Below are 27,498 nucleotides of genomic sequence, written 5' to 3' on the forward strand. Positions count from 1 at the left end.
TTTATTTAGAGAACCCTCTGCATATGAAAAAATGGAGAGAGGTTACTTAATTAAAGACGATTTCTTTCTTTATATTCGGTTTTCTTTTCCTGAGGTTGGTAATGGGGCATTTCTTGTTGAAGTGTAAATATCAGCCTGGGTATCTCCGTGTCTGCCCAGTGCCTGCTCTGGGTTGAGCTTTGCAGGCGGGGGGACGGACGCACAGAAGCTTCCAGGAGCCTGCTCGCCACCTCTCTTCTTTCTCGTGAAGGTCAGCCCAGCGGGGGGTTAACAGTGATGCCGGAGGGATTGTGAGCTGGTTGGTGTCTGGTATAGGCAGCTGGTCCTCATGCCGGATGGGGTTTCTGTAGAGCAGGTTCTCTTCCCTCCTCCACAGCCCCTCACTGGTGTGTGCTGGCATGGGCTGGCCTATAGGATATTGACCTGCGATTCAAAATGGCAGAAGCTGTGATAGCAAGAGCCTCTTCAGACTTTTGACTTGGAGAAAGGAGTCCTCTTCTAGTTAGAAACTTTTATAGAGGCCAGAGGAGCATCTTTTCACTTTTGGCTTAGGACATCGTACTTCAGAGCTGGCTCATTTTTCTGCCAGGGGCTCGTCGATGAGCTTCTGATGTGGCTTCGGAGGAGGGAGGATAAGATGGAATTGCCCTCGACTCTGCCTCCCTCCCTTGCAAGACACGGCATTAATGTAGGTTAATGGGTGAGGGATCCCAATTCTGAACTCAGTTCTGCCACCACTTATATTGCTGTTTCTTCTTCTTTTCGTATTTATACCGTCTTTTCCTGTCCTGCCTCAAGACACAGTGCAGTGTAGTTTAAACATTGTTCAATGTTAATGGTCACACAAGGGAACATTCTGTAACCCTGTCTCCTCATTTGTATGTCATAGTTCTCAATAAGGTGATACGATCAGTGCCTTGACAGTCCGTGCTCCATTCATTCATTCATTAGGCAGCATGTGTTTACTGAGCAACAGCTCTGTGCCAAGCCCTGGCGAGTTTTCTGTACACATATCAATAGGAACCTGCCCTGATGGAGACAGATTGCCGCCTTATAATCAAACAAGGTTTTAGAGATTATGATAAGATTATGAATGAAATAAATCAGATGATGCAAAACTATAAGTAAACTGCTATTTTTAGTCATTTTTAGTAGGGTTATCTTTGAAGAGGTGGCTTTCTGAGCTGAAAACAGAAGGATGAGAACGGTCAGTCACGGGAAGAGTTGAGTGAAGAGCATTCTATAAAAGAGCGAACAATTCGGAGAGGTGTGGGATGAGTTTGTCTTGTTAAAGGAACAGAAAATCAGACCTGTGCCTTATGTGGAGTGAGGAAAGGGGCAGCGGGTTGGGGGAGTTGGGGGGGAAGGGGAGAGGTGGGTGGGCAGGGCCATTTAGTGGTTCCGAGATCATAGGGAGGAGTTTGAGTTTATTCTCAGTGCAGTGGAAAGTTCTTAGAGAGGTATAGACCAGTGGAATGGTCTGAGTTTATTAAAAGAAGAGAAAGAAAAGAAAAAGAATAACTGTGGCTGTTGTGTGAAGAATTAAATGAAGGGTGTCAAGTGTGGGAGTTGGGGGACCAGTGCAGTCCTTGAGTTTGGGTGGAGGTGGGAGGGATGTGAGAGAAAGATGCTTTGACGATTCGACCAGGTTGTGGTGGGTCCTGGATTTGATTTTGCAGCTTTGAGGGAACTTTTTGTATGTTTGAATTTGTGAGTGAGTGTGTGTGTATGATTATGAGTTTATTTATGAGATTGTGAGTGTGTGAGTCTCAGTGTGGATTAGTATGGGGTGCATGTGTGGATTTGTGAGTGGATATAAATGTGTGTGTGTGTGTGTGTGTGTGTGTGTGTATGGATATGGGTTTTCTCCAGTTGCAGCTTTTGAACAGGCCATTGGCATATTCCTTAAGGCAGTGGTTCTCAACCTGTGGGTCGCCACCCCTTTGGGGGTATAATGACCCTTTCACAGGGGTCGCCTAAGATCATCGGAAAACACATATATAATTACATATTGTTTTTGTGATTAATCACTATGCTTTTATTATGTTCAATTTGTAACAATGAAATTGGGGGTCACCACAACCTGAGGAACTGTATTAAAGGGTCGCGGCATTAGGAAGGTTGAGAACCACTGCCTTAAGGGCTGTCCTATGTGGCACAGATTTACATACTGACCTGGGAGAAAGGCTGGTAGCAGGAAGGCCAGCTCGGAGGGTATTGAAACTAGATGTGAAAAAGGGGCATACTTGGCTAGCCATGGAGAAAGGGAAGACTAGATTGGGTAAATGCTGTTATTTGTTTTATTCTCTCACTGGGATGAATGAGACTGAAGAGTAAAAGATGACTCCACTAAAGAAGTCACACTCATTCAAATTAGCCCAGTTTGATTGCTAGTCAAGTATTTTACCTGCCTTAATTATTTTTAAAAAATTAAACCTCACGTAAATTCATATGCTTGCTTTCTCTGACAGACATTTCGTTAGTGAGAGCTGAGTGATCCCACTGCATCCCACCCAGACTGCCCCGCCTCTGCACACACCCACATACTCGCCTTCTCGTTTACTGTTAGAGTTCTTGATTCTTCAGAAACTCATTGTATTTTCTGTTCCCCCTCAGGACATTTTTGAAGATGCCTTGGACACCATCTCTGCGTAAGTAGTAACATAATAAACAATGTGTAGTAAGTAAAAATTGATGGCTCTCTTATATAAAATGTAAATTTCCTTTTTGTCTTTTGAGATTAATGACCAGTGTCAGAAGGAAGTCACTTTTCTGTAATTCAAGAGTTAGGATATGGCTATGCTTAAGAAAGGATCTATCTGAAGTTACTTTCAAATATATTTTTGAGTATTATTTCTTATAACATTAATGAAACTAAGAGAAAAGTACGTTTTCCAACAGAGTAAGGTTTAAAAATGTAAAACTAAGTAATGAGTATTTCCATGTGTATAGCTTTGTCATATTCTTGAATTATCACCAAAGATTAACTTCACAGACGTAGGATCATTGGGTTAAAAGGGATGCATATGTGCATTGTCCTATGTATGATGTCTCAAATTGCCTTTCTGCATGTTACCTTGGGCTACCATAAAAAATATCACAGACTGTGTGGTTTAAACAACAGACATTTATTTTCTTGAAGACCTGGAGGCTGGAAGTCTGAGAGCAGGGTGCTGTCATGGTCAGGGTCTGGTCAGAGCACTGTTTCTGGCTTGCATCTGGCTGCCTTTGAGAAAAAGGGGGAGAGAGAGAGAGAGAGAGAGAGAGAGAGAGAGAGAGAGAGAGAGAGAGAGAGAGAGAGAGAGAGAAAGAGAAAAAGAGAAAGAGAAAGAAAGGGAGAGAGAAAGCGAGAGAGAGAATGAGAAAACACACTACCTCTTTGACATCTCTTCTGAGGAAGGCACTAATCCCATCTAAAGGGCTCATTCTCAGGATCCCCATCTAAACCTGATTATCTCCCAATGGCCTCATCTCCCAATGGCCTCATCTCCCAATACCATGACATTGGGGGTTAGGGCTTCAACATGTGAATTGGGTAGGGGGACACAATTCAGTCCATAGCACTTTCAAAAGAGTTTTTATCCGTTTACATGGCTACTAATACTGGGTAAGTGAAGTGTTTTAAAATGTATAATCACCTTAAATGATACTAATTATTTTAGATTTTAAAAATTAAAAATTTTGTTTGTCATTGTTTATAACATCGCATTTCCTTTTGTATGAATGTTAGTTTTCTTTTCCTTGTTAGCTATTTTTTCAATGTTTCTTATATACTTAGTAGAGGCCTGGTGCAGGAATTCGTGCACAGGTGGGGTTCCTTGGCCTGGCTGGTGATTGGGGCCAATCAGGGCTGTCTCGTCCATTCCCAATTGGGTCTGACAGCCGGGGGGAGGGACCGTGGGAGGTTGGCCAGCTGTGGTGGCTGTGGGAGCACACTGACCACCAGGAGGCAGCTCCTGTGTTGAGCAACTGCCCCCTGGTGATCAGTGCGCATCATAGCCACCAGTCGACAGGTTGTTCGGTTGCTTAGGCTTTTATATATATAGATGAACTTTAAAACATATATACACTTTAATCTTTTGTCATATTTGCTACAAATATTTTCCCTTCATTGCTGTTTTTCTATGTGTTAGAGTTACAAATTTATATATTGTCCAAAAGTTTTAATGTTTATGTTGTTGACTGTTTATGTGATTAAAAAACCTTAATCGTGATTACTATTTTTATTTTGGAACAGTTTCAGACTTTCAGAATTACGGTGAAGACAGTAAAGAGAGTTTCTGTATACCCCTCACTGGTTTTCCTTCTTATTAACTTTACATTAGCATAGTATATTTGTCACAGTTAATAATCCTATGTGGATGCATTATTATTAACTGAAGTCCACACTTGATTCGAATTTCTTCAGTTTTTACATACTGTCCTTTCCCGCCCAGCATCTCCTTCAGGATGCCCCATTAGACCTTGTCATCCTGACTCCTTGGGCCCCTCTTGGTTATGGCCGTTTCTCAGGCTTCCTTGCTTTCTATGGCTTTGACAGTTTTGAGCAGTACTGGTCATTTTTTTTGCAAAATGCCCCTCAGTTGGGATGTATCTTTTTTCTTCTCATGATTACACTGAGATCATATCTTTTGGGGAGGAAGGCACTGGCCATCCTCATCACATCATATCAAGGCTCTGTGTTGTCAGCTTGGCTGGCTAGGATAGCACCTCTGATTACCTGGCTGGAGATGGTGTTTGTTAGATTCCTCCCCTATAAAGTTACCCCTTTTCCCCTTCTCTTTTCATGCTGTACTCTTTGGAAGATTATCTGTTTATGTGACACTAGAGACCCGGTGCACGAATTCGTGCACCAGTGGGGTCCCTCAGCCTGGCCTGCGGGATTGGGCCAAAACCAGCTCTCCAATATCCCCTGAGGGGTCCCGGATTGTGAGAGGGCGCAGGCCAGGCTGAGGAACCCCATTGGTGCACAATCGGGGCCCGGGAGGGATGTGGGAGGTTGGCCAGCTGGGGAGGGACTGTAGGAGGGCTCCAGGGCATATCCAGCCTGTTTTGCTCAGTCCTGATCGGCTGGACCCCAGCAGCAAGCTAACCTACTGGTCTGAGCATCTGCCCCCTGGTGGTCAGTGCACGTTATAGCGACTGGTTGTCTGGTCGACTGTCTGCCCCCTGGTGGTCAGTGCACATCATAGCAAGCGGTTGAGCGGCCTTAGCATATCATTAGCATATGACGCTTTGATTGGTTGAATGGCCAACTGGTCCACTAGACACTTAGCATATTAGGCTTTTATTATATAGGATTATTTTTACAAAGTCACTTTTAAGGTGAGCATGTCATCTGTCATCCAGAAATCTTGTAATTATTCCAGTCTGCGGCTTCTGGGCCCTCTGAGTGTCTGGGACTGAGCTGGGCTGTAACAGGAGACTGCAGTCTAGGAGGTAGGAAGGGGTCAGGCTGCAGGCTGGTAATTGGAGTTCACCAGCGGAGGCTCTGCTGCTCCCAGTGGGAAGAGACACACACCAGAGAGGGGTCCGGCCTAAGGGATGAGAGCAGGTCAGACGTCCGTGCTGTGACCAAGGGCAGCACGTTTTCACTGTGTTTCCCTCAGCTTTTACTGGCTGCGTTACACTGGCAGAGACATGACCTTTGGGCCTGTAAGGCCTTGTCAGCTATTTTTAACATTTATTGGTTTTTTAAGAAATCGAATCCTCGAGGAACAAACAAACAAACAAGCAAAACTCTGAACCTGACATCCAGTTTCCGGTTTCACATGTCAGGAGCTTGGAAGTTGCCACTCTGTTCTAAATGTGCCAATTAAAAGACAGATTGTCAGAATGGATTAAAAAAAACACGACCCAACTATATGTTGTCTCTAAGGAACTCACTCTAAATATACATATAGATCAGTGGTTCTCAACCTTCCTAATGCCGCGACCCTTTAATACAGTTCCTCAGGTTGTGGTGACCCCCAATTTCATTGTTACAAATTGAACATAATTAAAGCATAGTGATTAATCACAAAAACAATATGTAATTATATATGTGTTTTCCGATGGTCTTAGGCGACCCCCAAAGGGGTCACGACCCACAGGTTGAGAACCATTGATATAGATGAACAGAAAATGGATGGAGAAACGTAGACCTTGCTAACACTAGTCAAAAGAGAGCAGGAGTAGCTGTATTCACTTCAGAGAGCAGACTTCAAAGTAAGGAAGTTATCAGGGATAAAGAAGAGCATTGCCTAGTGACAGAAGGATCAACTCTCCAAGAAGATTTAACAATTCTTAATGTATATGCGTCTAACAGCAGAGCGTCAAACTATGTGAGGCCCAAACTGAGAGAACTGCCCAGAGAAATCGATGATACTATTATCACAGATGTGTGTGACTTCAATACACCTCTCAGAAATGGACAGACCCAGAAGGGAGAAAATCAATAAGGACATAGTTGAACTAAAAAACAAAACAAAAAACCCATCTGAACTTAACTGAACTTAATTTAGACCCCTCTCTCATGCAAACCCTAAATCCTCTAGCCCACTGTTCCAACACCATTTGCTAAGTCTGTGAAGGAAAGAAAATGTATACATGGTGTCTCCTTTATCAAATAATTTCATTAAAATAATAACTCTCTGTTTCTGGGCTTTTTGTTTTGTTCCTTTGATCTATATGTCTGTGTTTACACAAAAACTACACTTTGTTGAACTGTTTTAGATGTTTCAATACTATTATGACCGGTTCTTAGTACAGCATTCAAAAATGACCCCTGTGATGGAGGCCTGTTTTATTCCTGTCAGAAACTACTTGAGCTTTAAAATGTTATAATTTTTTCTCATCCTGAAACCAATAGTTTGTTAACGCTCCTTCACTCTCTGGGTTACCTAATGTTTTCTTTTCCATCCTTTGCCTCTTTCAGCCTCTCTTCCAGCTGTATTTATCTGCTGCTGCCAGCATTTTCTGTCTTGGAATTTTCAGTTCCTCTCCTGCTCAGTTTAGCAAATCCAGAGGTTTCAGAATTTTCTTGCTCTTCTGGGTTCCTCATGTGCATTATTTCTTGTGTCCTTTAAGAATGTCTCATAAATGTCTTTTTCAGTGTTGCCCAAGTATCCCTGGTACATGCTTCCGTCACTGTAGTTGTAGCAGCACTTCACCCAATAGAGAACCTCACGTATCTGAAATAGAGCCCAAAGCCAGAAAGGTAGGCAAAAGACATATTAGTGTCCATGGTCTAAAACTCTTATCCTTTACTTGTAGTAGAGGCCTCCAGCCAGAGACGACTTATAATTAATTCTGACCTGATTCTAATGAGCGTTGTTTGTGGCATAATTTTGTCAGAGTTCTGAGAGGTAGGGTGAGGGGGTGGTTTCAGAAGCCAGTTTGTGGACAGTGGCAAACAATGGCAGTGAAAGAAGGAAGAAAGCAGGACATGCAGTCATAGAACTCAAAAGCACAGCAGCCTGGTTTTATTTTGCGTTGGTGCACGCAACCAGATGTACCTTCCTGGACTGTTAGAACGGATGCAGTTTAATGTGTTCTCAGCAGCGATCTCTCATATTCCTAGCACCTTAATTAATTTTTAAATAAGTGGTTTGTGCACCACTGCCACTACAAGTCCTTGGACTTCACAGGTAGAATTGAGCTCTAGTCCCAGCTGCCATACAGTGGCTGGGAGGCCAGCGACCAGTTTCTCTTGAATCTCAGTGTCTTCATCCTCTCTTAGATGTGTTGGGAAGATAAAAATGAAATGTAAATGTGATTATGGGGGTAAGGCACATATAGGTGCTCAGTAAATATTGGTACTTTATTGCTCCTTCTACCCCAGCTACTGTCAGTCTCCACTGAGACATTGGGGAAAGTTTAAGTGAAATTATATCCACTGTATTCCATTTAAAAAGGTAGAGACTTGTATCATGTATGTTAAAAAAAAATTCAGAATGATGACAAGTGTATTAAAGTGACATTTTGGAAGTTAGTAGGAGACCCTTCACTCACAGGGAAAGCTCACTTGGGTGGTTCCCTCTATTTCCCCAGCACAGAGCGTGATGTTCCTGCATGTATGTTTCCTGCATTACTAACCCGTTTTTGAAATAAAGAATGTTGCAGAAGTAATCTCTTACTCAGTATTTATATATATATATATATATATATATATATATATATATATATATATATATATTTTAAAATTTATTTCAGAGAGGAAGGGAGAGGGAGACATAGAGATAGAAACATCATTGATAAGAGAGAATCATTGATCGGCTGCCTACTGCATGTCCCTTACTAGGGATCGAGCCCGAAACCCAGGCATGTGCCCTTGACCGGAATCAAATCCGGGACCCCTCAGTCTGCAGGCTGACGCTCTATCTACTGAGCCAAACTGGCTAGGGCTCAATATTTTTCTTTAAAAATTGTGTGTGTTTTCTTGGATTTGAAATACATGTTAATTATAAAAAATTCATCTGTTGTTTTTTTTTTTGTGTGTGAACTGTTAGTTTGTCCTAATTTCAGGATTTGTGAATATTTTTCTTTCATTGTCTCCTAAATTTGTGATGCTGTGACATTCCCTTTGTGATCCCTTAGTTCAGTGGTTCTCAACCTGTGGGTCGCAACCTCTTTGGGGGTCGAATGACCCTTTCACAGGGGTCGCCTAAGACCATCGGAAAACACATATATAATTACATATTGTTTTTGTGATTAATCACTATGCTTTAGTTATGTTCCATTTGTAACAATGAAATTGGGGGTCACCACAACATGAGAAACTGTATTAAAGGGTTGCGGCATTAGGAAGGTTGAGAACCACTGCCTTAGCTGCTAACCTTAGTAGAGCTCTTTTTCATTATGCTGATTAAACCACACATTTTGGTTTTGGGTTTCTAGTGCAAATAGCATGCTTCAACCTCTCTGTAGCAAGACACGGACCTCTTGCCAACCTGATGATTAATTTCTTCCTGGGAAAATTTTCTCCTGAATTTCTAATGAAAAGATTTGAGCTAACAGACGAGAGAGGCCTTAAGTTGTTTCCACAAAAGAAAACTATTTCCTATTCTCCCTTTCTGCTTAATGGATTGACCACCGCATAGATTTTCCTACTTCTGATCTTTGTGGTAACCACTGTGTTGTTTTAACTATTTTGGAAAGTTGCTAGGTTTGCAAACTGCTAGATCATATAAACAAACATCTCCACCATTTAGAACTGGAGATAAAATGAGATTAAAAAACCCCTCCACAAACAGTTGGTGATACATCCTTTTTTAAAATTAAAATTGTTTATGAACTTTCTGAATTGCTTGGCAGAGGAGGCGACCTATAACTTAGACCCATGTCATGAACTATAGGCATTTGCCAGAAGATTAGCTGTGCTGTCTTTTGCCTTTTAATTTATTATTATTTTAAAAATTTATTTATATTATATTTTTATTTCTATTGATTTCAGAGAGGAAGGGAGAGGGAGGGAGAGATAGAAACATCAGTGATGAGAATCATTGATCAGCTGCCTCCACCCTCCTGGTTGGGATCAAGCCTGCAACATGGGCATGTGCCCTGACTGGGAATCGAACCATGACCTCCTGGTTTAGACATAGCCCAACCATTGAACCACCCCAGCCCGGCTCTTTGATTTAACAGTTCCGTGCAGACACGTGCTTCTGGTGCTCTGGTGACTGGGTAGCCTTCTCTCTCAGTGTTTGTGCACCACTACCATTTCTGACGATGTAGTGGGGAGTGTGAATAAAGCATGTTCATAAGGTGGCAGTGATAGGCATGTGAAAAATAAATAAAATGCTCAGGCGTTCCAAAGAGCTCTTTCTGGTTGCCAGGAGCACCTGGCAGTGGTTTTGGGTTTTGAGGGGACACCAGGTTGCCCGGCACATGTGGACAAAGTGAAGTTGGGTCACTGAGGATTCCTGGCCTCCATCGAGTGGAGAGAGTGGACTAACCACTTGGGATCACTGTGACTTGGTAGTGTTTTCAATTAATTGGTTTCTTATATAAAAGCCACAGTAGAAAATGACACAGCAACCTAATTAACTCAGGGGCCTGTTGGGTACTACTTTATCAAGATTTTCTTTTTATGATAGTTTAGAGAGTCAGAGGATACATTAAATTTATGTTTTAAGACTGTTTGAACAGATGCAGTTTAATGTGTTCTCAGCAGTGATCTCTCATATTCCTAGCACCTTATTAAATTTTTAAATTTATTCTAACATACAGAATTGTGTGTGTGTAATCGAGTCCTGACGTAGTGTGAATGCAGTGGGGATGAATGTGGTTTTGAGTGGGAACTACTGACTTTGTCCTTACTTCTAGAAGTTTAAAAGGTGGTGTGGTGACATTTTTAGCCAGATGATAAGAAGCTTACGATAAACATAGAATGTTTTGTAGTATAGCATTTCTCATGGACTTTTTCCTTCTTCATACCTTTTCTTGTGAATCATAAATTGGAGATTATAATGAGATAAAGCTTTTAAGGCCAGTTTCCCCCCCTCATCAGCTTAGATCATTTACTTATGATATAATAGTTTGGTCTGTTTTAAGGTTATTTAGGGTGAAAATCAGTGAAAAACATGCAGTTAATTTCTTTTTTTATTAAATGATAAAGAATAACTACAGGCAGAGTTGGATTTACTTTCATTTTTCTCTGATTCCCCCCACCCCACTTCCCTGTCTAAGTAATGCAGATGTTTCTTAGGTCTAGAGAGGGACTCTTCACAATGCCAACCCCCTACTCCCAACCTAATATTTTAAAAAGATGCCATTGACATTGTTATCTGATATGCCACTAAGGAAGGAGAACACACCATGGAGAATGTGTGTTCTTAGGCAACCTTTCCTAAGGGAAGGGAAAAATAAATGTCATGCAGGAAGACACAGTAAGGAGACTTGTGTATTTCAATCTTGGTACTGGATAGGGGGGAGGAAACTTGCTTTATTAATTTATATCCCATAAAATCCCTGTCTTAAGTTTAGTATATATCTAAAAATTTTTTTTCTTTATTAAGGTATTACATATGTGTCCTTATCCCCCCATTGCCCCCCTACCCCACACCCATTCATGCCCTCACCCCCCTGGTGTCTGCGTCCATTGGTTATGCTTATATGCATGCATACAAGTCCTCTGGTTGATCTTAAGTTTAGTATATTTACACAATTACGCAACCATCACTAAAATCTAATTTGAAAACATTTTATCACCTGAAAAAGAAATCTTGTGCCTTTTTCCCACCCCCAACCCTAGGCAACTACTAATCTAATTTCTGTCTCTATAGACATTTCATAAAAATAGAATCATAGGTGTTCTTTTGTGTCTGGTTTTCGAGGTTCATCCACGTTGTGCCGTGTATCAGAACTTCGTTTCTTTTTATGGCTGAATAATAATCAAATGTGTGGATATACCACATTTTGCTTATCCATCCATAAGTTCATGGACATAGATAGAGGTTGTTATCAGCTTTTGGCTACTGTGAATAATGCTGCTACAAATGATTATGTACATGTATTTGCAATTCTCCAGCATACATACCTCGGAGTGGAGTTGAAGGGTCCTATACATGAAGCCCATGTTTAACTTCTTAACACTCTAATAAAAAATCTGAGTCAGAATTAGATTTGCGCTCTGAATCTCAGTTACCAGTGTGGCCCAAACAAGTGCAAGCAAGTAATTTAATTTTAAGTGGATCAGATTTGTGGTTCTCTCAGGTAATTGGCAGAAGCATATGCAGATCCTCTCCCCAAGGACTTCACTTTGATCTCCGTCAGTCGAAGTTGCTGGCAATTTTAAGGTGTATTCTGGTTTCAGGCATATTGCACAATGAAAAATCTTATGTCATAGAGTCAGTGAAATATAGTAAGTGGAAGTAAACGTTCTCTAACAAGTCCAGTGTCCTCTCCTATGTTGAATTGCTTTCTGTGTATCTATTTTGTGCTATTAGGTCTTGTTTGATGGCCTATTGTTGTATCAGAACTTCTAAAATGAGCCGTTCTTTACATAAGGCCACTGAGAGAATGGGGATGCACACTTCGTTAAACTCTATATATTCTATATATATATGCTCCCTTTCACTATGAGGAGGAGTGACAAGATTTCATAATTGGAAAGAAAGCTCTTAGTGACCTTTGAGTCCAATTTTCACATCTTACCAAGGAGGTGGAAGACTTGGCCTTCGTGGTGGCAAAATGAATGCGCTATCTGTGAACCCCTCTGGGCAGGGCCTTTGCCATTGTGGTTGCCTTTCCTGCAGACTCGAGATTTTCTCTGACGGTCACTCAACCCTGGGTAGCAATGCCCAGGTTGTGTCTGAAAGCCCGAGGGACCCTGCTCTCAGTGCTGACTTTCTCACCTCCTCTATCTGTGACTTCTGGACTTGGCAGCTGCTCTCTGCTGCTCTGTCTGGGATTATTGGATCGCTGTAATGGGAAACAGGCCCAATCATTGCTTATCTGATCACCCGTTTGGATGTTTCACAAACACTTTAATTAATATGTTCCAAACTGAACTCTTTTTTAAAAAAATATATTTTTATTGATTTCAGAGAGGAAGGGATAGGGAGAAAGAGAAACATCAATGATGAGAGAGAATCATTGATTGGCTGCCTCCTGCCTCCCGCCCCATCCTCCCAGTGGGGGTCAAGCTCACAACTTGGGCACATGCCCTTGACCGGAATCAAACCTGGGACTTTTCAGTCCTGAGGCTGACGCTCTATCCACTGAGCCAAACCAGCCAGGGCCCAAACTGAACTCTTGATATCTACCTCCCTCCTCCATCTGAAACCTTTTCCTCTCCCAGGCTTCTCCATCTCTGTGAATGTCTTCAACCTCTTGCTCAAGCCAGATGCTTGGGAGTCATCTTTGATTCCTTCCCTTTCCTTAAACGTCCATGTTACCAAGTCTGATGATTTCTGCCTCCAAAATTTATTTCCTGTCTGTCCACTTTTCTCCCTCCCCTCTGTAACATTAGCTCAAGGTACTTCCAGATTTTGCCTCAGTTACTGTAAGAGCAGCCAAATGTGTTTTCTTGTTTCCTTTGTTCACTCTCCTTCTGCCCTCCCAACCGTACCCCATTCATTCTCCACACAGCACCAAAGTTATCTTATTTTAAAAAGAATTCTGGAATGGCCTTTGTGGCTCAGTGGTTGAGTGTCAACCTATGAACCAGGAGGTCACGGTTCAATTCCAGGTCAGGGCACACACCCAGGTTGGGGGTTCAGTCCCCAGTGGGGGGCATGCAGGAGGTAGCCAATCAGTGGTTCTCTGTCATCATTGATGTTTTAGCTCTCCCTCTCCCTTCCTCTCTGAAATCAATAAAAATATATTTTAAAAAAATTCTAATATGAAAAATTTCAAATATATACAAAAAGTAGCAAGGATAGTAAAATGAATTCCTGTGTATTCATTACTCATCTTTCACAGTTGTCAACTCAAGACCCATCTCATTTCATCTATAATCCACCCCTAGGTTATTTAGAATCATAGCTTAGACACTCACTATACTTTATTTCTACCTCTAAATATTTTAGTATGTACTTCTAGAAACGACCTTCTCTTGACATTCGGATATCAAGGTCAGGAAAATAACATTCATATAGAACTATTACCTAATCTATACCTCAAATATGGCATTATTTTAACCTATATTTTAATATGCAAATATAAAAGATAGGTCTCTTTTTAAAAACATTATAAGACTGTAATCACACCTGAAAAAATTAACAATATTCATCAACTATCCTGTCAGTGTTCGAACTTCCCCAGTTGTCTCATATAATTTATTAACAGCATGTTTGTTTGAATCAGGATAGAGTGATCCTTCTTGAAATCAAATTGGATGATGTCAATTTGCTTAAAATCTGCCCATGAGTTTGCATGTCTCTGAGATGAAGACCCCAATCTACCTCAGTCCACAAGTCTTGAGGTGGTCAGGCCCCCACATACTGCTTCCCCCTGGTCAGGGCCACTCTCACCCTCTTCACTGCCTTCTGGCCACCAGCCTCTTACAGTTTTTTGAGTGTACAAACCCTTTGCTGCCCTATTTTTGTGCATGTGGGTGTCTCTGTCCACAGACTTCCTCCCACTTCTCCCAGGGCTTCTTCCTGTCTGTCACCCACCGCTCTCAGCTGGGATGTTCTCCCACCTCTTGTAATGACTCCTCCTGAATAGATTGCACCTCTCCCATTTCTCTGTCTTAACTCTCATTTCTTTCACACCATTTCTCATTTTGTAGTTAATTATTATTTGTTTTTTGACCATTTGTTCCTTTGGGCTCTAAGTTCCATGAGGATAGGACTGGTCTGCGCTGCTCATTACAGTTATGTACTCTGCATCCAAGCACCATGCTCAGCACATAGTAGGTCCTCAATGCATATTTTTTCAAATTCATGAATTTGTTGAATGAATGTACTAATCAGAAAATATAGATGGGTAATCAAAGTAGACTGCGAGGATTTGCAGTGCATTAAAACAAATCCAGTCATCATTTATTGAGAACTTACCAAGGATAGGGCAGAATAATTGCTGTTATTGTTTAAGGGAGAGTGAGTTAATGGATCTTTTGGGATGTGCATTTTTTAAAAATAATGATTACAGCTAGTTGTGCTAATCAACCCGAATACATACATAATTAGGTAATGCCCAGTTGCTTGGGCCTCGTAAACACTATTCAGGATTGTGGGTGTCTCCTTTGCTATTTCTCAACTATGGGCTGACTCACTTTTCATCTGAAGTTTATGTAAATAAGCTGTCAGACCGAATCTCAGGGGATAGAGCGAGCTTCACTGCCTTTTGTTAACTTTCTACCATTCTTTTTTGCCTGATTTCATGAGTCCTTTATCTATCTTTTGATAAAAATAGCCCAAAGTGAATAATAAAACTTCCAAAAAGCAGATACTACTTGGGAGCTTTGCCTTTTGAAATGTATCAAATTTCTCCATTGCTTATGTTTTGAAAATTTATCAATCTCTTTAGTCCCTCCTCTTTCCCCTTCTTCCCTCTCCCCCCCATTTGTGTCATCATGTTTGTAGAACATCATGCGTAGAACTTTGCAAAGATGGAGTGATATTCAGGTTAGGTACACTTGTGAATAATGTGTAATTCAGTATCATGTATCATATACATTTAGTAAATAGTCTGAAGACTTATTAATAGTCACTAACAAATCTAAAGTACTCTGAAATTGTTAAAAACTGAAGTATTTGGGGATTTATGTATGACTTTTATCTTTGTGTAAAGTAATTTATATGTTATTTATTTTATTTTTGTTGTCCAGAGTGAAAGTATTCAAGCCAGCAAGGAGTATTTTTTATTGCCTGTAAGCAGAATGCTATAACTAGAACTCAGAATGTTAAAGCCCCATGTAGTTCTGATTAAGTAGCATTTTCAGAGGTATAGGCATAGTTTTGGTTTTCCCTGTAGCCAATAGTTATAAGCTGTGGTTTCTATTTATTTTGGCATGTAAAAATGTTTTCTGCAAGACTTGTTTTACTTTATGCAATTAAAAGATTGTTTGTGTGTATATTTGTATAAAGTTCTGTGTCAAATCCCCCAATGATTTAAGAGATTCTTTGCCATTTAAAGAATTTGGTGCCAATTTAAAAGACATTATACCAAAGTAATTGTTTGCTTTGATTCACATAATTCTGTGTGGTTACTACAAGAAAATTAATTTCATGATCAACTACTAAAAGCATATATATTTTAAAAGAACCTTCTCATTTTCTCAGTACAATTGTATTGTTGAAATACATATATTTTCAGTAAAACTTAAATAAAATAGCACAAGAATGACTTTTCAGACAATTCGAAGTAAGTTAAAAATTATTTTGCAATTTATGTCTTTAATCGATGAAAATTTTTATTTGGAAGCAAAACTTCAAAGTGTAAAGAATACATAAATGTAATATATACACCAATTACTTAATACATCATGTCTTCTTGGGAGCACTGCTGTTTTTGTAAAGTCACCATTCCTCTCAAGGTATTTTGTTATTTTCATGAAGTCTTGCATTGGCTACCTCAAGTTATAAAACATTAAAAAAATCAAAGTAAAAACATAAAAGGAAAGAAAAGATTTTGGCCATTTCCCCATATCTGAGACCCACCTCATCTGCCCAGCGATAATGTGAGCATGCCTACTTTGCATGGTTTAACAAATGCTTGTTGAGCATGTTCTCCACATCAGGCACTGAGTTGGTTTGCGGGGAGAGACTTGACAAGGGAGCGTGTGGGTATGGGTGTGGGTCTTCAGGAAGTCTCCAGTCCCCTCTTGAACACTTGTTCTCCACCCACACCTTGGTGTTGATTGTTGGTTCAGGGGATGAAGGGTGGAGGGACACATGTGTGGGGATGTGTGGCTTTGCATGGTTTTTAAGTAATAAAGGGAAGATGTTGAAGATTTTATTGTTAAACATTAAAAGCAAATGCAGGCAAGTAATTCTGTATTCTGTTGGTTGGAAATTAGGTTTTAAGCCCGACACTAACAGGAAAAAAGATAGCTAGTTTTGACAAAATCCCTGTAAACCCAGTTAAAAGGGAATTAACTGAGACAACAACTTGAACATCTATGTCCAAAACACAGATCAAGAAAGAGAACACCTGGATGCAAAAATTGCCAACAAAGATACATGCAGATAATTGAAAAGAAGAAATACAGGTCAGCAGGGCTACTGTGTTAGTTTCCTGTGGCTGCTGTAACAATTACCACAAACTTGGTGGCTTACACAACTCAGATCTATTCTCTTACAGTTCTGGAGGTCAGAAGTCTAAAATGGGCTTCGCTGAATCAAAACTAAGGTGTCCCATCGTCACGCCCCCCTGGGAAATTCTAGGAGAGAATCCATTTTCTTTCCTATCTCCAGCCTCGAGAGCTGTATTTTTTGCATTCCTTGGCTTATGACCCCTTACTCTGACTTCAAAGCCAGCAGCAGCAAATATTTCGAAATTACTCCGCTTCCATGGGCATATCACTGCCCTCTCTGTGCCTCCTTGCTATAAAGATACTTGTGATTGATGGCACACAGGGCCCCCCAAATAATCCAGGATTATCTCCTCACTTTAAGACTCTTAATTACACAAGTAGGGTCTCTTTTTTCATTTAAGGCAACATTCACAGGTGCCAGGGATTAGGGCCTGGGTATTTTGGTGGGCCATTATTCAGCCTAACACAGCTAAAAATAGCATGTATGGTAGAGCAATACACACACATACAACTGTATTGTTAGGAATTGGTTATCTCAGCATGGTGGGGTTACAGGGTGCTTGTAAAAGGTCCCCTTTATATATCTTTGCATTGTCAAAGTTTTTATGGGATACATTTTACTAACGATCAGAAGAAATAAAAAAATAAAAAAAGAAGAAATAAAATTATTTTTAATTTGGGAAAAAGGATTATAAAAGACTTTGTATTTTAGAACAGTTTTAGATTTACAGAAAAGTTGAGAGGATAATACAGAGAGTTACCTATACCATCATTTCCCCTCTTATAAACATCTTAAATCAGTATCATAATTTATTATAATTAACTAGGGGCCTGGTGCACGACATTCGTGCACTGGGTGTGTGTGTGTGTGGGGAGTGTCCCTCAGCCCAGCCTGCCCCCTCTCACATACTGGGAGCCCTCAGGCGTTGACCCCCATCACCCTCCAATCGCAGGATCGGCCCCTTGCCCAGGCCTGACACCTCTGACAGAGGCGTCAGGCCTGGGCAGGGGACCCTCATTTCCCCCCATCACTGGTTCTGCCCCCAGCCCAGGCCTGATGCCTCTGGCCCAGGCATCAGGCCTGGGCAGGGGACCCTCAGACCCCTCCGATTGCTGGCTCTGCCCCTTGCCCAGGCCTGATGCCTCAGCCAGAGGCGTAGACCCCCATCACCCTCTGATCACCTGATCGGCCCCTTGCCCAGGCCTGACGCCTCCGCCAGAGGTGTCAGGCTTGGACAGGGGACCCCCATCTCCCCCCGATCACTGGCTCTGGCCCCCGCCCAGGCCTGAGGCCTCTGGCCCAGGAATCATGCCTGAGCAGGGGACCCCCATCTCCCTCTGATCGCTTGCTCCACCCCCCGCCCAAGCCTGACACCTCTGACCCAGGCTTCAGGCCTGGGCAAGGGGACCATCATATCCCCCCAATACCCGGCTCAGCCCCCCACCCAGGCCTGATGCCTCGGCCAGAGGAGTTGACCCTCATCACCCTCCGATCACCAAGCACCGGATCGGCCCCTTGACCAGGCCTGAGGCCTCCAGCAGAGGTGTCAGGCCTGGGCAGGAGACCCCCAGCTCCCTGCGGTTGCAGGCTCCGCCCCTGCCCAGGCCTAACACCTCTGGCTGAGGCGTCCGGCTCGGGCAGCGGGGACCCGCAGCTGCAGCGGCCCCGCGATCGTGGTCTCCGCTTTAGGCCCAGGCAAGGGACCCCTAGCTCCCGGGACTGCCAGCTTCGACCGTGTCCAGCTCCCATCGCTGGCTCCACCCCTACTTTCTGCTATCACTGGCCAGGGCGGCAAAGGCGCCTGATTCTCCGATCATGGCTGGGGGGCAGGGTAAAGGCGGCCCCAGGGCTGCCTTTGCCCTGCCCCCCAGCTCTTAGCTCTCCCCTGGGTTTCCAATCACTGTCAGAGGCAGGGGGCTTCTTCCTGCTTTCCCTTTCGCCTCCCTGCATTGTGCCTACATATGCAAATTAACCGCCATCTTGATGGCAGTTAACTGCCAATCATAGTTGGCAGTAAATTTGCATATAGCCCTGATTAGCCAATGAAAAGGGTATCGTCGTACGCCAATTACCATTTTTCTCTTTTATTAGTGTAGATGAGCCAATATTAATACATCATCATTAACTAAAGACCATACTTTATTCAGACTTACTTATTTTTACCTAATTGGCTGTGACAGTTTTTCGGGCTTGTTTTTTCTGTTTGAATGTTTTGAGAAGTACTAGTCAGATATTTTGTAAGATGCCCCTTATTGGAATTTGAATGATGTTTTTCTCCAGGTAAGACTGAGCTTCCAGGTTTTTGGGAGATAGAGCAGAGAGATAAAGAGCCACTTTCATTACATTATATCAGGGTCTATACTATCAACATTATTTATCACTGTTGATGTTGGTCTGCATCATCTGGCAGCGATTGTATTTGTCAGGTTTTTCCACAGTAAAGTTACTTTTTTGAGGCAGGCGGAGTTATGTTTCCCCTAAATGAGGGTAGAGAATCTACATAAATTATTTGGATGTTCTGGATGTTCAGTGTTTTTTTTCTTTTAGATTGCATCAAGATGGTCATGTCAAATTTTCATATTTCAACATTCTCAAAGGAGTCTTTTAACCTGTATGAGACTCTGTGCATGGATAAGTTAATTTTAGGTCGAAGAGCTCTTGGAAATACGTGGTAACTCTCCATTTTACGGATGTCTGAAATTAACTGGGTGGTCTACCTTTTGTAATTTCTCAAAGGTTTTGTTCAAAAACAAGTTAGATGAATTCTCTTACATATTTCACATTATTCACAACAAATATAGCTGGACTTAAAGTTTCTGTTGATAAAGGAAAAAGAATGTTAGATAAAAGTAACTTATGTTGATGGGAAAATATAGGTGTGAAATATACTGTACAAATAATTTTGCAGTTGGCCTTGTCATTCTCTTTTCCTTCCTTGAGAAATCCTGACCTTTGCAAGACCAGGTGTCTTACAGATTTCTAAAATGCCCTGTGGTTGTCCTTTGAAGTACAGGACCTGTCACATTTGCTATCATTTGCTGGATGGAGAGCTCCCTGGGAGCAGGGACCATGTGTCCTCTGCTCATTACTGTATCTCCCATGCCCACACATAGTAGGCATACAAATACATGTTAACCGACTGTCCTATGCTATTTTGGGCACTTCTAGAAATATAGGTGGTTAAATATTGGGTCACAGTTATCATAACATGATGCTGTGTGAAAAGGTAATACACAATAACAGAATTAAAGAAAAATGTATATATATATATATATATATATATATATATATATATATATATATATATGAGGAAGCTGAAGTAAATGTTGCAAAATGTTAACAGTGGTTATCTCTGGGTTATGAGATTATGGCTGGCTTTAATTTTCTTCATTGTTTTCCAGTTCTCTTCAAGGAGTTTATTATTTTATAGTCAGGAAATATCAAGAACACAGTACCTACAACTTTTATAATTAGATAAAATGGTAAGCCCCATTATAAAAAACAACAACAAAACAAACAACAGTTCAGTTCTAGTATGCACAAGAGCCCTTGAGGCAAGACAAGAAAGTTTCCAAGTCACTGACCATCTCTAAGGCTACTTAAAAAGATCTCATCAAGACCAGTTCAAGTATTGTTTATCTAGTATTAATTTCTTTTTATTTTATTTTATTTTTTTTAGTGGTTAATTCTTTTTTTAAAAATTGTTTTATTGCTTAAAGTATTACAAAGAGTATTACATATGTCTCCTTTTTTCCCCGCCTTTGACAATCCCCTGGCCTCCCCTACCCCCCAGTGTCTTGTGTCCATTGGTTATGCTTATATGCATGCATATAGGTCCTTCGGTTGATCTCTTATCACCCCCCTCCTGCCTTCCAACCCTCCCCGGCTTTCCTGCTGTAGTCTGACAGTCTGTTCGAGGCTGCTCTGCCTCTGTATCTATTTTTGTTCATAAGTTTATAATGGTCTTTATTATCCATAAATGAGTGAGATCATGTGGTATTTTTCCTTCATTGACTGGCTTATTTCACTTAGCATAATGCTCTCCAGTTCCATCCATGCTGTTGCAAATGGTAAGAATTCCTTCTTTTAGCCGAAACCAGTTTGGCTCAGTGGATAGAGCGTCGGCCTGCGGACTGAAGGGTCCCAGGTTCGATTCCGGTCAGGGGCATGTGCCTGGGTTGCGGGCATATCCCCAGTGGGAGATGTGCAGGAGGCAGCTGATCGATGTTTCTCTCTCATCGATGTTTCTGACTCTCTATCTCTCTCCCTTCCTCTCTGTAAAAATCAATAAAATATATTAAAAAAAAAAAGAATTCCTTCTTTTATACAGCAGCATAGTATTCCATCGTGTAGATGTACCACAGTTTTCTAATCCATTCATCTACTGATGGGCACTTAGGCTGTTTCCAGATCTTAGCCATGGTGAATTGTGCTGCTATGAACATAGGAGTGCATATATCCTTTCTGACTGGTGTTTCTGTTTTCTTGGGATATATTCCTAGAAGTGGGATCACAGGGTCAAATGGGAGTTCCATTTTTAGTTTTTTGAGGAAACTCCATACTGTCTTCCATAGTGGCTGCACCAGTCTGTATTCCCACCAGCAGTGCACGAGTGTTCCTTTTTCTCCACATCCTCTCCAGCACTTGTCATTTGTTGATTTGTTGATGATAGCCAGTCTGACAGGTGTGAGATGGTACCTCATTGTTGTTTTGATTTGCATCTCTCGGATGATTAGTGACTTTGAGCATGTTTTCATATGTCTCTTGGCTTTCTGAATGTCCTCTTTCGAAAAGTGTCTATTTAGGTCCTTTGCCCATTTTTTGATTGGATTGTTTATCTTCCTTTTGTTAAGTTGTATGAGTTCCCTATAAATGTTGGAGATTAAGCCCTTATTGGTGATAACATTGGCAAGTATGTTCTCCCATGCAGTGGGCTTTCTTATTGTTTTGTTGATGGTTTCTTTTGCTGTGCAGAAGCTTTTTATTTTGATGTAGTCCCATTTGTTTATTTTCTCTTTAGTTTCCAATGCCCTAGGAGCTGTATCGGTGAAGAGATTGCTTCGGCATATGTCTGAGATTTTGTTGCCTTTGGGTTCTTCTAGTATTTTTATGGTTTCCTGTCGTACATTTAAGTCCTTTATCCATTTTGAGTTTATTTTTGTGTATGGTGTAAGTTGGTGGTCTAGTTTCATTTTTTTGCATGTATCTGTCCAATTTTCCCAACACCATTTATTGAAGAGACTATCTTGACTCCACTGTATGTTCTTGCCTCCTTTGTCAAATATTAATTGAGCATATTGGTTCGGGTCGATTTCTGGGCCCTCTATTCTATTCCATTGATCTATATTTCTGTTCTTGTGCCAGTACCAGGCAGTTTTGAGAACAGTGGCTTTGTAATACAGCTTGATATCTGGTATTGAGATCCCACCTACTTTGTTGTTTCTCAGGATCGCTGAAGCTATTCGGGGTCTTTTTTTTTTATTCCAGATGAATTTTTGGAAAGTTCGTTCTAGATCTCTGAAGTATGCTGTTGGTATTTTAATGGGAAGTGCGTTGAATTTGTAGATTGCTTTGGGTAGTATGGACATTTTAACGATGTTGATTCTACCAATCCAAGAACATGGTATGTTCTTCCATCTGTTTATGTCTTCCTCTATCTCTTTTTTCAATGTCCTGTAGTTTTCTGAGTAGAGGTCTTTTACCTCTTTAGTTAACTTTATTCCTAGGTATCTTAATATTTTGATGTGATGGTAAATGGGATTGTTTTTTTAGTCTTTCTTTCTGTAAGTTCACTATTGGTGTATAGAAATGCCATAGATTTCTTGGCGTTAATTTTGTATCCTGCTACATTGCCAAATTCATTTATTAAGCCTAATAGTTTCTTGATGGAGTCTTTAGGGTTTTTTATGTATAATATCATGTCATCTGCAAATAAGGACAGTTTTACTTCTTCTTTTCTAATTTGGATGCCTTTTATTTCTTCTTCTTGTCTAATTGCAATGGCTAATACTTCCAGTACTATGTCGAACAGGAGTGGTGAGAGGGGGCTTCTCTGTCTTGTTCCTCTAGTATTAATTTCAAAGTGCTATTTCCAATGGTGTTAGTGTGACTATGTCCCGTGTATTTCATTCACTTCACTAATTTAACTTTTGTGCATTTAACAAACTACTAGAGTAAAAACTTCAGAGAATGTCATTTTCCCTTATTTTGTGTTTTTAAAAAGTCCATGGGGTATAAAATCCAAGTGTAACCTGGGAGTATCAGCCTGCTCTTACATTTTCCTTGAAACAAAAGAAATTCACTGCATTCTGCAATTGGCCCTTTTTCGATGTAGGTAAATCTCTGGATTATTTGAAAAATCTTTAAAGGACCCTGTAGATTTTATAAATCCAGGCCATTTGTATTTTTATTTCCTGTCCCCCTAAGACAATTAAACAGGGATGGATTAGCATTAGGCTGCAGCAGCGATGGGGGGCGGGGGGGGGGGGGCGGGGGGAATCTCCCGGCATCCCTTCCTGCAGAAGCATCAGCCACGGGCAGAGCGGACCTGCCACTTTAACTGACAAGTCTTAAATTCTGCCCTGGGAAGCTCTGGGATGCTGTCAGCCGCCTCAGCAACTTCTTTTCTCATGCCTGGTAGTTTAGAGCCTCACTGGGGACCGAGAGATAAAACAGAAATTGAGGATTTTTGTTTAAATTGAGGACTGCCTCTTCTTTTTGTTGGCTGTGTAAAAATCATTCATTCCTCCAGAGTCACAGCGGGTCTAAATCTGTGAGTATATTGCATTTATTTAGCTGCTCCCGGGGGTATGATTGCAACCTTCTCTTTGGGTCTGTGAGGATTTAATTCGAGGAGAAGAATGCCAGTTTTTAAAATCCGCGTTCAATTTCATTGGAGATCTGGAATTGGTGTTTGGTTTTTTTTTTTATAAGTTGACATTTTCTTTATGAAAGGCTTTATGTTAAACTTGCCAGGGGTTTCCTCCCGCCACCCCTCCCCCCTCTGTCCCCCTGAGGGTGAGTGCTGAAATCAGAGAAAACAGCAAATCTTGCTGCTGCGGAGGCTGTGGTTTCCCTGGATGGCATGGCTGGCTCGTTGCTGCAAGGTGTGCACGGGGCTGCAGAACAATGGGAGGATCACACTGGCTCACTTTGTGTTCCCTGTGTTTGTCTTTGCGGGCTTCATCGTAGGCTTTGTTTTGCTAGTGTGACTAAAACCTTAAGAAAGATTAAGTACAGGGTCACACTCTCAGAACAGAGTGGGCTGGTGTCACCCCTCGCCTTGCTGTGTCAGCTTCAGCCTGTCTCTTTGTGGCAAGATTACAGTAAATGGGAGTCACCAGAAAGGGAGCTTTGCACGATCACCCTTTCCTAATTGTGCATTTGAATCCGTGCCATTTTTTTTTTCCTGGTGACGCAGACTCTTTTAGTCTGAACATCTGTCCTGAGTCATCGTGTCCCAGTTTCCCCCATAGGAGTTCACTGGAAGCTAGAACGGTAACCTTGCTGAATTACCATTGAATCAATTGTGACAATTTTGTAAAGATAGAGGTTAAATTATAGTTCCCACCCTGACCCCCATATGTGATTCTGGATTTGCCTTTGTTAAATGGAGGTCTTATTATTTTAGTGAATTGATTCATATTGTTTGGTTACTGATCTCAGTTCTTTATCTTAAAATCACATTAGCTACAGCAGTTTCTTAAAGTTGATATGTTCAGAAACCAGTAGTCAGAATGCTTTGAAACACCAACTGGTAGCAGTCATCTTCGTAGCTGCAGAATATGTTTGGCTTAGGGTGACATACGAGCTTTGTGGGTGCCAGTATTTTGGTGGATTTCCTGCAGCGTAAAATAAATCAAGGATTTAAAAAAGAAACTCTCCGCCACCCAGAGATGAAACATTTGCTGTTTTTATTTTTAAGCAAATGCAGCAACTTTGAATTGAATTAGGAAAAGATTCCTAAAAATTAGAAATTCTGCCTTCTCTAGGCCTGCAACATTTATATTCGCTCATTAATTTATATCATTCATTCAACAAATGTTTACATTTGTTCCTCATGGTGCAGATATTTTTAGCAGGCGAGAGGCATTCAAAAACTACCTAATTATTTCATTACAATTGTGGTCATTTTTCAGCTGTAGCAGTGTAGGTACTTTGTGGCCAGACTATACAGGACATGCAAATACTTGCCACTAATTTTGACCCAGATTTTCTGAAGCCACAGTTCTTTAGGATGCTTGCGTTGGAGAGAGATTTTGGAAATCATGTAATTATTTCAACAAGCATGTGATAGGTACTATATACAGGGTGTCCCCAAAATGTATACCCACTTTGAATAATTATAAATACCAATGGGTTAAATCTGAAAAGAAAGAAACATCAATTGAACTATCAGCTGTAAAGTATGTATATGGGACACCCTGTATTAGAGAGATCATACAATAGTTAAAATAGTTTCCTATAAAAATAAAAAGGAAAAAAAGAAAAGGCAACAGAATGGTTTCCTGATTTTCTAGCCACTGTTTATTCCAGTATCTTAGAAGATACCAAGACATCAAAAGCAGAATAGAAAGCAAACAACAGACCAAAACCAACCAAAACAAACCAAAATAATAGCAACAAGAGTCTGAACCTGTAAAGGTGTTTGGCTGTTCTTGGTTCTGAAGAGGGAATCCCGCAGACCTAACCCACTTGCCCTGACAGCCCCGACTCAGAGGGCTGCTCCCTGTGCTGCCTGATGGTTAGTACTTGAGAGTGAATAATTAAGATTTTTTTTTAATACAGCAAATATCTTGGCTTATTGATAGATATTCATTCAAGAACTCACAGTTTGTTGGGAAATACAGACAAGAAATTCTGTCTTTGGGAACACACTAGGATAAACAGTGTGTGGAGAAAGTCAGGATCTGTGAGCAATGAGGAGGGGCGACCAATCTTACCTGGGTGATGGGCAGGAGTCTGGGCAGACGCTGACCTCCTAAGGGTGACCTCCTAGGGCTTTCGTCTGAATTTAGGCAGATATTGCTAGATACCTGGGCAGTCGGGTGTTGGAAGTGGTGTATTAGAACTGCAGCTATGAGGCCCTTGTAGGAAAGGAAAAACTTTCTCCTCTACTCTTAGGTTCATTGCTTGGGGTTCTGCAAGGTCAATGGACAAAAGACAGATTAGCAAGAGAAAGGAAAAATAAGATCAGTTTACACACACACACAAAATTCACAGAGTTCACAAAGAACTGTGCCTCAAGGAGGTGATTAGAATTTGAGGCCTGTATACCTTCTTAACAAAGGATGATGCATCCTGGAGAAGAGGCTGGACTAAGAAAGGGGCTTCTGGGCTTCGGGATGGGGTAAGTTATGGGGAAAGGGTTAGGAAATGTATGGTAAATAAGGATTGTTTTGTACGGTTTGTTATACAAATAAAAATCCTTTTCAGGTGATAAGAGTTACCTCTGGGGTCATGTCCTTCCTAGTATGGGAGAGGGGGATACCTTTACAAAGGGAAATTTATGTCCTGCTTTTAGACAGAAAAGGGGAGGGCAGAGAGCTCAGTGCCTTCAGCTCAGTACAGTCTTTCTGTCAAAATGGCAAATTCCGGGGTAACAGACTCTAATCTCCTTCACCACCATCTCTTCAGTGTTTGCCAAGAAGTTTGGGAGGCCTGCAGTTCTAGTGAGGACAGGCTGGTCAGAGGACGACAGATGCCAGGGAACGGTGGCAAGGGAAGTGACCAGCCACACAAGTGTTTTCCTCATGAAGATCACGTGGATTTGTATTTAGTGAGGACTCCCTGGCCACAGTGTGGGGATTGGTAGAGGGAAAGTGTGCCTCAATCCTAAAGTATGACACCTTGTAATACTGAATTTTTGGACTGGAACCCGGATTCTTTGTCCGCCGGAATCGAAGAATGAATCCACGGACAGAAAGTGGTATAGCAAAGGTGGAGATGTATTGAAGCACAAGTACAGACTCCCACGTGGGGAGGGGGAAGAGTCCCACAGAACTGACTCCCATGTAGGGAGAGGGAACAGTCCCCCTGAGTTCTTTCCCCCCATGGCTTATAAAGGCTGCAGTTCTGTGTCCTGATATCCCCTCTGATTGGTCAATATTCCCCTTCGAGTTGGTTACTATAGTAACTCCTGGGCTCAAAGGTTGAACCTCACATGGGACATGTGAGGTCCCCCCCCCCCAGCCACCCCCCCCTTCCTTATTGTTTTCCTATTCCCTTTGGGCTTTCTTCTCCTTCTGATTGGAGGGCTTCCTTCTCTTATTTTGTAAATATAGACCTTTCTTGGCTACTTCCAGTTCCCTTGTCTTACGTAAATGCAATTGTTGCTGCTCCCTTGTCTTATGGAGATGTAACTGCACCTGGCTTCCTTGTGTTATGGAAATGTACTTTCTCCCAGTCTGCAGCCCCGCACTTTTTCATGGACCCCAATTCTAAAAAAATATCCCTAAGCCTGCCTATGTTCCCCCAAAATTCCTGCTTCACTTGCTCCTGGCTCTAAGACTCTGGTCAAAATTATTAATAATTTAGGGCTTAAATAGGCTTTTATGCCTTAGGTTGAGAATTTAACATATGTATGTGCATATCTATATGCATGTACATGTATGTATGTGTGTGTGTGTATATATATATTTCAGTTATTGCTTTTATAGAAAATACTAGAGGCCCAGTGCATGAATTCATGCACCCGTGGGATCCCTCAGCCTGGCTGGCGATTGGGGTTGATCAGGGCTGATCAGGGCTGATCAGGGCGGCAGGTGGTTGGCTGGGGGGAGGGGCCGCAGGAGGTTGGCTGTGGGAGTGCACT

At 41.5% G+C, this 27,498-nt stretch overlaps 1 protein-coding gene across 5 annotated transcripts in view; it reads left to right on the forward strand.

Annotated features, from left to right (window-relative positions):
- Positions 1-27,498, forward strand: part of TTC39B (tetratricopeptide repeat domain 39B) — a 118,954-nt gene that overhangs the window by 28,462 nt on the left and 62,994 nt on the right. For 3 of the 5 annotated variants that reach the window (XM_059656629.1, XM_059656634.1, XM_059656630.1), the window contains exon 2: positions 2,617-2,651. The exons of 1 other annotated variant lie outside the window; for it this stretch is intronic. In XM_059656629.1, coding sequence (XP_059512612.1) covers positions 2,617-2,651 — 35 coding nt within the window. Of the gene's footprint in view, positions 1-2,616; positions 2,652-23,245; positions 23,458-27,498 lie in introns of those variants that run through there. One more of the 5 variants, XM_059656632.1, reaches the window with a different exon arrangement.

This window comes from Myotis daubentonii, chromosome 11, assembly GCF_963259705.1.
Source record: "Myotis daubentonii chromosome 11, mMyoDau2.1, whole genome shotgun sequence".
NCBI lineage: Eukaryota > Metazoa > Chordata > Mammalia > Chiroptera > Vespertilionidae > Myotis > Myotis daubentonii.